General features: G+C 51.3%; 1 protein-coding gene across 1 annotated transcript; it reads left to right on the plus strand.

Annotated features, from left to right (window-relative positions):
* Positions 1-1587: 1587 nt before the first annotated feature.
* On the plus strand, positions 1588-6471 carry LOC119455750 (uncharacterized). Its single transcript, XM_037717187.1, has 2 exons — positions 1588-1900; positions 6359-6471. The coding sequence occupies exons 1-2, from the start codon at positions 1588-1590 to the stop codon at positions 6469-6471; spliced, it is 426 nt and encodes a 141-aa protein (XP_037573115.1).
* Positions 6472-8620: the final 2149 nt, after the last annotated feature.

Consider the following 8620-nt stretch of genomic DNA (forward strand, 5'->3'; position numbering starts at 1 on the left):
ACTGCATTGGCTTTAGGTATGTACATAAATGCTGAGTGTTCGGCTGCAACGCTAGTAGGAGCAGTTTGTCCAATGAGGCGGGTAATGGTTGACTTTGGGACCTCTTCTATAGACATTTGATTAAGCGGCCTGACGAACACGAAAAAGTGAGGCCTACTCACCCGCTCCGATCGCAGTTCGCCCTTGAGTCTTCGCGTCGTGTATCTGCGGTAGTTGACCGGGCTCCAGTCCGATGTGTCATCATCTTCGTGCTCCATGTTTCATCATAAGCGGCGTCGCCGTCAGGGATGCCGAGCCGGCCGCATCCACCTTCGCGTCTACCTCAGATATCGGGCGCGTTCCTGGCCGCGTTGAGTTGGCGTTCCGATGTTCCACGGTGATTTCATTCATGTGAGAGGTCATGGTTGAATCCGTGAGATGTTCTAATTGCTGAATTGACCCTGCGATGGGTAGAGGGGCGTTCATCGAGTCCATGATGCACTTGGCCTACCCGTGACGGCCAGCTGGCACGGCCGCACTCGAGCTAAGCCTAGACGCGGCTATATATATAACACGTCGATTCGGAGCACAAGTCGTCCATTGAAGAACACGTCCAAAAATGATCAAAAAGGGGCACTGTCCACTCACTCCGGAGGGGTTCACGGCAGTGGCGCACCGACGGGGGGGGGGGGGGGGATTCGGGGGTTGTAACCCCCCCCCCCTTGAGGTCGACTTAACCCCCCCTTTTGTTTAACCCCTTTTCTTTCCTTACGCATTTGAGTGCTGCAACTAAGATGTAGGACGCGAAATCGTCTGCACACTCGCAAAGAGCACATTTTTTGACAATTTCCCGTGAAATAATCGAAATTATTGCTGTTTAGATGGTATTGGCAAACTGTCAACCCCCACCTGGCAGAGATCCTGGGTACGCTACTGGTTCACGGTCCTGTGCACCAAGATTCGTAAGTACACTGTGAGAATATTCGCCGAAATGCTGAAAAAACGCAGAGCCCATACGAAGCACGTCTGGATCCGGCTGCGCGTTCGAAGCGCCCTCCACGGCAAGAGATTTTAGAAGCGTCTCACGATGAGCCGACAGCAGGGCATCTGGTATTCACTCGAACTCTGAGAAGAATCCAAGAAAAGTACTACTGGCCCGGCCTGAACGCAGACGTCGCACGCTACGTGAAAACCTGCCGAGATTGCCAACGCCGGAAAACACCGCCTACAAGGCCAGCCGGCCTCCTGCAACCAATAGAGCCCCCACGGAAACCATTCCAGCAGATAGGGATGGATCTGCTTGGCCCCTTCCCGACGTCTACTTGCGGGAACAGGTGGATAGTGGTAGCAACGGATTACCTTACGCGCTATGCCGAGACAATGGCGTTACCATCGGGAAATGCAATCGAGGTCGCCAAATTCTTAGTAAGGAACATCGTTCTCCGTCATGGTGCACCGGAGGTCCTTATTACCAACAGAGGTACGGCATTCACAGCAGAACTCACGCAACAGATTCTGCACTTGAGCCACACGAGCAATCGGTGCACTACAGCGTACCACCCTCAGACAAGCGGCCTCACGGAGCGTTTAAATAAAACCCTCGCCGACATGCTCGCCATGTATGTCGACGTCGCGCACAAGACTTGGGATGAAATCCTTCCGTACGTGACGTTCGCGTACAACACCGCGCCACAGGAAACAACGCAGATGACGCCATTCGAGCTTGTCTTCGGTCGCCAAGTCGCCACCATGCTGGATGCGGTGTTGCCTCACGTCGAAGACAACATCCATGCAGACGTTGCCGGATTCCTTCAACGCGCCGAGGAAGCTCGCCAGCTCGCCCGAATGCGTATTAAAGAGAAGCAAAACATCGACGCCCGACTCTACAACCTACGACGACGAGACCAAGAGTACGCACTTGGTGACCAAGAGTACGCACTCTCTGCCAACAACCGCGCTCGTCGCTCGCTCGCACCGTCGCTTATCTCCACACGGCTCTGACCTTTATGCGCCGTGCATTCGCCGCTCAGTTTCCGTTGAAGCGATAGACCGCACGTACCTTCGCCCGCTGCGGCGTATATGCGCTTGCTGCCAGCGTTTTGACAGTCGTTGTCTGCAGTCCTTCAGTGTGATCTATTCGTGTTTGTTTGTGCGCGCTCACACCACGCTTGTTCATTCAGTTAGTACTAGTCGGGCGACATTTTCCAACGCACGCTACACATGCAATGTTGCCCGGATCGGCAGTGCAGCACTACAGGTGTGTCCCTTCGCACGCGCTGCCCACGGGAAGCGCTTCTCATCAACACCACCGTTTCACACGCGTCTTCTCGTGGTCATCGAGTCTCTCTTCATGTCGGTCTACTTACGCCGCAGCACACCTGCTTACTTAATCAGCTCATGTTTACTACAATTCATATTGCTACCAAAGCCGCTCACCTTACTTCGTATGACATTGCTGTGTTGCTATCGCATTCATTGCTTCGCCCTTAGGGCGAAACTGTGACATTTTTTATCGGTATCGCATCTGCACATCTTTATAACCAATAGCCGTTAACTCGTCGAAGGTCCAAGACGTAAATGTATGGCGCCGGGAACATGCCCCAAGTTGCCTAATTCAAGTTACATTTAAGATGCCGTGTGTATGTTTGAAATACGCACTATTTTTTTTTGCGCTTCAATGCTTGGTATATAAGGTTTGCGACCCCCTGTGTGTGGAAGTTTTTCTTTTTCGCTGTTGTATTTTGGTTTACACGTCACGCCTCCTTTACCGTAGCCAGCCACTCGCGCACTGCGGTTAGTTTCCCTTGCGTTGCGCGTGCTCTTCGCGTTCGTTGCAATTATTTGACGATATCTACGCGCAATTTTGCTTTTTTGCCCACAAAACTGTGTGCTGACAGGATTAAGCTGGTGTAAAAATAACTGCGATGTGAAAATAAGGTTTAGTAAGTGCTGTAGAGAAACATGTAACGTAACTTGTCTGTGTCAATCTTGTGTAGTACACACAAGAAACCAAACGACGCACAAAATACATTTACTTATAATGTCTAGTACAATCAATCATGAAAGAGATATGTACATGAAAAATTATATGTACTGTGTGGCGCCTGAAGGTTATGTCGAAAGACTAGATAAAAAAAATTCGGAAGGTAGGCTCGACACACAATTCTGGATAGTGAGAGTTTTTTTTTTTAATTTATTCATTACATGGGGGGGGGGGGTTCAAATGAGTACACCAACCTTATTACACACAATATAAATCGAAAACAAGAATGCAAACAAGAAAACGCAACCGCGGGTAAGATTAATCAAGATATCCAGCCAGAATACATGAGCTACCATCGAATACGTCGCATCAGCCAAACACATCGATGGCGAGTACAGAACATTTTATAAATAACCATTAGAACACTGATAACTACATTGAAAAAATAAACAACACTACATACATATCGCGTACAAAAACCGTAAATGAAACTAAGGCAGTCAAATGCAGATTAGCAATGTTTTTCACTTCGAAAATATAGTCCATGATGATGTAGGGCTGTTGACTTTAACAGACGGCGCCCATCCTGTTGATTTCCCTCGTACATGGTCCTCTTCGAAGTGTTTCTAAGTACAAGTAAAACAACAAAAGTGATTATTGATTTGAAAAGTTGCCTTGTAAATACAGAGAACCCATTACACTGCTTAAAAATAAATTTTCGCAGAATTAATGCTGTATTACCTCGCTTCACACGTTTCGAAGAAATGCACAGGTTACAACAGACACCATGCCAGAAAGCGCCGAAACATTTTGGTCCCATGATGCCCCTTAACTCTACTACACCTGGGCATACCGTGCACAGGCATTTAAAGACCGTCACAGTACCCACTACGATCGGGAATGAGCACAAATGACCATCGGCTTACGAGCACCACGCTACAAATATATTCGTCCAAAAAATCAGCTATATAACGTAACAACCTGAGATCCGCAAGATATCTGCTGAGAAAGCAGAGAAAATCACAATGCTTCGCTTGCCACGTACACAACGTAGCCGCTCTCCCCAGAAGAAGCACTGCGTTCTTTAATCCCAAATAACCAGCGAAAAAAGAAACTGAGAAAAAAAAAACGAGAGACACACACGATGTGCGCGTCCCGTGAAAAAGTAAAATAGGTGGTTTACATGACGATTTGTAGCTAATGTAAGACTATTTCGCGGCGAAGCATTTTCGTCAGTCTTTAAAATGAGGGTACTACTCGCATAGACTGCGCCGATCAAAACGGCAAAAGCCTATGCGACGCGCGCTCGCAAACCATCGGCTACTCAGACAGCATCGGTGCAGTGCTTAGTTCGTGAGCGAACGTAGGTACATGAGCGAGGATCAGAGAATACTTTCTTATTTAAATGAAAAACACGGTGCGATAGTCTAAACTTTCTTGAAACTTACCTCGCAAATGTAGGAGCTATCCGTTGCCTTCCAGTGATACCGCTTTACTTGGGCTTCCCATCTCTTCCTTCGCTCTGGGTCCCTGGGGAAGCGTAAACAACGAAGCCCTTTACGCGTCGATCCGGTGCACTTGGGAACGCAACAGCCCGTCATGTCGACTCGATGCACTTGACAAGCTTGTCATTCATGCGGCTGAACACTGTCCAGCAAGTAGAAGCGTCAGCGAAGCATCCGCGCGCACTGTGTCTCGAACTAAGCACCGGCACCAAGCACTCGCAACCGCTCGCTGTGACTCAAGATGGCGTCGCAGCGAGAAAGCGGCGGCGCGGGTGCGGTCAAAGGATGGCACCACCCTGAACGGCGGCGCTGGCAACGAGGCACCCTATGTCGCTCCGTCCAGTGGCGCCATCTCTCGGCTCCGTATCGGTGATGATGATGTTGCTCTGTCCGGTGGCGCCATCTCTCAGCCTTGCGGTGGTTGTCTCCGCCACACAGTCCTTACACGTCTCCCCTCCGTAGAACGTGAACCCGTCGCGGGCATGTCCAGTCGAGGTTCATAACACGCGGTCAGCTGGTCAGCATGAGCTATCCCGCGACGCGCCCTGTCGTTGGGTCTGTCAGCATGAAGTTGTTAGCACCGACATTCCTTGTAATCCTATAAGGACCTGAACGTCTTGGTGCGAGCTTCGATGATACGCCTGTTGCTTTACTTAAAGTATGGCTGTCCAGGAGAACAAGATCGCCTGGTTTCAGGGTAACTGGCCGCCTGTGGTGGTCGTAATATGTCTTTTGTTTTGCCTGAGCGGCAGTTTGCTGTCCATGAGTAAATTCAAAGGCCTGGGCAAGGCACTCGCGAACTTCTTCGGAAAAGGCATGGTAAGCCGCGGCAGGCGGTTCAACGTTGTCCTTGGTGCCAGGTGGTTCCCATGGAGTGCGCAGCTCTCGACCATAACACAGGAAGGCAGGCGTGTAGCCTGTCACAACACTCTCTGCAGTGCGGAGAGCAAAGGCAATTTCGGGGATGTGAGAGTCCCACTCCCTGTGGTTTGTGCAGTAGGCCCGGAGGCATTCCTTAACTGTACCGTTATGGCGTTCTACCATCTGTCCAGCGGGGCGGTAAGGCACGGTATGACGGTCTTTTATGCCCCATTGCTTCAGAAGGCTCTTCCAAAGCGTACTGACAAATGGGCGCCCGTTGTCGCTGGAAATTGCTACTGGTACTCCATGCCGACAGAAGACTTGCCGCATACAATCAACAATGTTTTGGCTGGTAGCTGCTCTTAGAGGAAACAATTCAATGAACTTTGTGAACTTGTCAACCACCACCAGCAGGTACTGGTGGCGCCGTGGTGTGAGTGGTAACGGTCCAATGACATCTACACTAAGTTCCTCCATCGGTGCAGTGGCCCACTGGCTGCTCATAAGGCCCGCTGGCTTTTGGCGATTTGCCTTGGAGCGCTGGCAAACTTTGCAGCATCTGACATATTTAGATACATCTGCTCGCATACCCAGCCATACGAAACGAGAAGAGACCCGCTGCAATGTCTTGAAAAAACCCGCATGTGCACTCGTGGGGTGGTCATGCGCCATTTTCAGCACCAGAGTCCGCAAGCGCTCTGGTAGCCGAGGCACCTTTTGGTTCCCTCTGTGCTGAACGAGCAACCCAGTAGACTCCAGTTCTGTCGAAGCAGCCAAGTCCCTAATTAGGCGTGATTGTGGGTCGTTCTCTGGGAGCGTTGTACCTTGCATGACGCTTTTCAGCTTGGCGAACAGTGGATCACGACCTTGCTCCTCAATCAGGCATTCTATATCGTTGAGGAGAGTGACATCGTCTGTCACAGACGATGTGTCTGTCACAACTGTCTCGAACGTAATGTGTTGCTCAGGCTCTTGAACGGTAATCGGGAACAGAGTTTCGGGTAGAGTCTGGCTTGGGTTGTCTGGACAGTTCAAGGGGGCTCTGCTAAGGGCATCTGCTGGAATGTTGGCAAGTCCTCTCCTGTGTTTGATCTTGCAGTTAAGGCCTTGCAGCCTAAGGACCCACCGCTTGACTCTTGGTGAGGCTTGATTTGTTTGAAACATCCATGAGAGAGAAGAATGGTCACAACGGATATCGAATTCCGTGAATTCGAGGTAAGGTCTGAATTTATCGTCTGCTCAGACCGCTGCCAGGCACTCCCATTCCTGAACAGTGTACTGTTTTTCTGCCTCCGTGAGGACCCTGCTTATGAATGACACGGGTCTGAGTTCCTCTGGGCTTGCCCGGAGTAGCACAGCAGCTATTCCGATACCACTGGCATCTGTTTCCACCACAAAGGGCTGGTTGAGGTCAGGCAGGTTCACCACGGCATCATTGGCCAAGGACTGCTTCAGACTCTGGAATGCGCACTCTTGCTGGTTGGTCTACTGCCAGGGTGCATCTTCAAAAGGCTGGTGAGGGGGTGGGCTGTGAGAGAAAATCGAGGTATGAAGCTTCGATAATACCCCGCCAGGCCAAGGAAAGCTTGCAGTTGTTTGACTGTTGCTGGTCGAGGGTAGTGCAACACAGCAAGCACTTTGTCTTTGTCAGGTCTACACTGCCCAGGTGAAATAATATGTCCAAGAAACCTGAGCGAGTGGTGGCAGAGTTGGATTTTGTCTGGGTTGATGGTGAGGCCTGCGGCTCTGATGCGCTCGAGTACACATTGGATGTGTTCCACGTGGTTGTCCAGAGTGTCTGAATACACCAGGACGTCGTCGAGGAATGCCATTGCAAATTTATGATTTATACCATCCAAAACTCTGTCCATCAACGTTTGGAAGGTTGCTGGCCCACCTGCCACGCCGAAGGGCATCCTAGTGAATTCAAAGGTGCCCTGGTGGCAGATAAATGCTGTTTTAGGGATATCCTGTTGGCACACTGGGATTTGGAAAAGGCCTTGTGACAGATCAAAACTTGAAAACCATTGTGCCTGACGTAGTGGTGCCCATGGTGGCAGCCGCCGACATGGGCCGCGGTGCGAGAGCGTTAGCGACTGCCCTGTGTGGTTGGAATGCCAAATCCTTTGCGACCTGATTTGTTGGTGGTGGCGGCGGTTTGTACTGCCATCGCCGCCACGCTCTTTCCATCAATCCGTCCGCCTCCGTCGCGAGCTCCCTCAGAGTGGTAAAGGTTGACCCTTCTGCGAGGTCTTGTAGCTGCGGGTGCATTTGGCGGAGAACCTGCTGGACTTTTTCCTCTTCCGGCACGGTTTCACCGATGTGGTCGTAGTATGCCGATATGACATAAATCAACTCCTTCAGGTTCTCCTCTGGGTGCTGGGTGCGTTGTTGAAGCTCTTCCTTCAGGCGGCGCTTCGAGTCGATTGAAGCGAACTCCGCGCGGAACGCTTGTGTGAACTCTTCCCACGTGGCGAAAACGCCGACAAAGCGCCACCACAGCTTAGCGCTGCCCTCCAAGGCGGCCGGCACCACGTTACTAAGCCTTCTGGCTGAGTCGATACCAGAAACGAGGCAAAAGTTCTCCAAACGTTCGAGGAACACCTCCGGCGACTGTAGGTCGTTGAATCCCGTGAACTTCGGCGGCTCTGATGTCCCGTATGGCGTGCAAGTCACGGCAGGCGGCTGCGACACAGCCACCGGCACCCCTAGGCCTACCGGCGCGGTAGTCACGGTGGCGGTCATCACTCGTTGCCGCAGCAGGGAGGCGACCTGTTCACGCTGGATGGGCGATCCGTCTGTCTGGTTGACGAGGTACTGCACTACTTCCTCCGGAACATTCACGCTATCCATTTCCAATCCCGGGCGAGCCCCCACTTGTCAGGAAGGAAGCGTGCACACCGCGTCTCGAACAAGTACAACACTTTATTCTCTCCCCTCGGCTAGAGTGACCTCCTCGGTCTCCCCACCACTCCTTCTCCGTCCTCACGATGTGGATGGATGGATGGATGGATGAGGCTGAACCCTTTAAACCGGGCGGTCGCTCCGTCCAGTGGCGCCGTCTCTCGGCTCCGTATCGGTGATGATGATGTCGCTCTGTCCGGTGGCGCCATCTCTCGGCCTTGCGGGGGTTGTCTCCGCCGCACAGTCCTTACAACCCTTACTGATATATCGTCCTTTGAGACAGAATTGCTGGGGTATCTTGATAGAATTGACACGCAGCAACCCTAACCTCGTCAATGTGCATGAAGTCGATATTTCATATAATATACCTCTTGATTGTAAGATGATA

The sequence above is a fragment of the Dermacentor silvarum genome, chromosome 1 (genome assembly GCF_013339745.2).
Source record: "Dermacentor silvarum isolate Dsil-2018 chromosome 1, BIME_Dsil_1.4, whole genome shotgun sequence".
Taxonomy (NCBI): Eukaryota; Metazoa; Arthropoda; class Arachnida; order Ixodida; family Ixodidae; genus Dermacentor; species Dermacentor silvarum.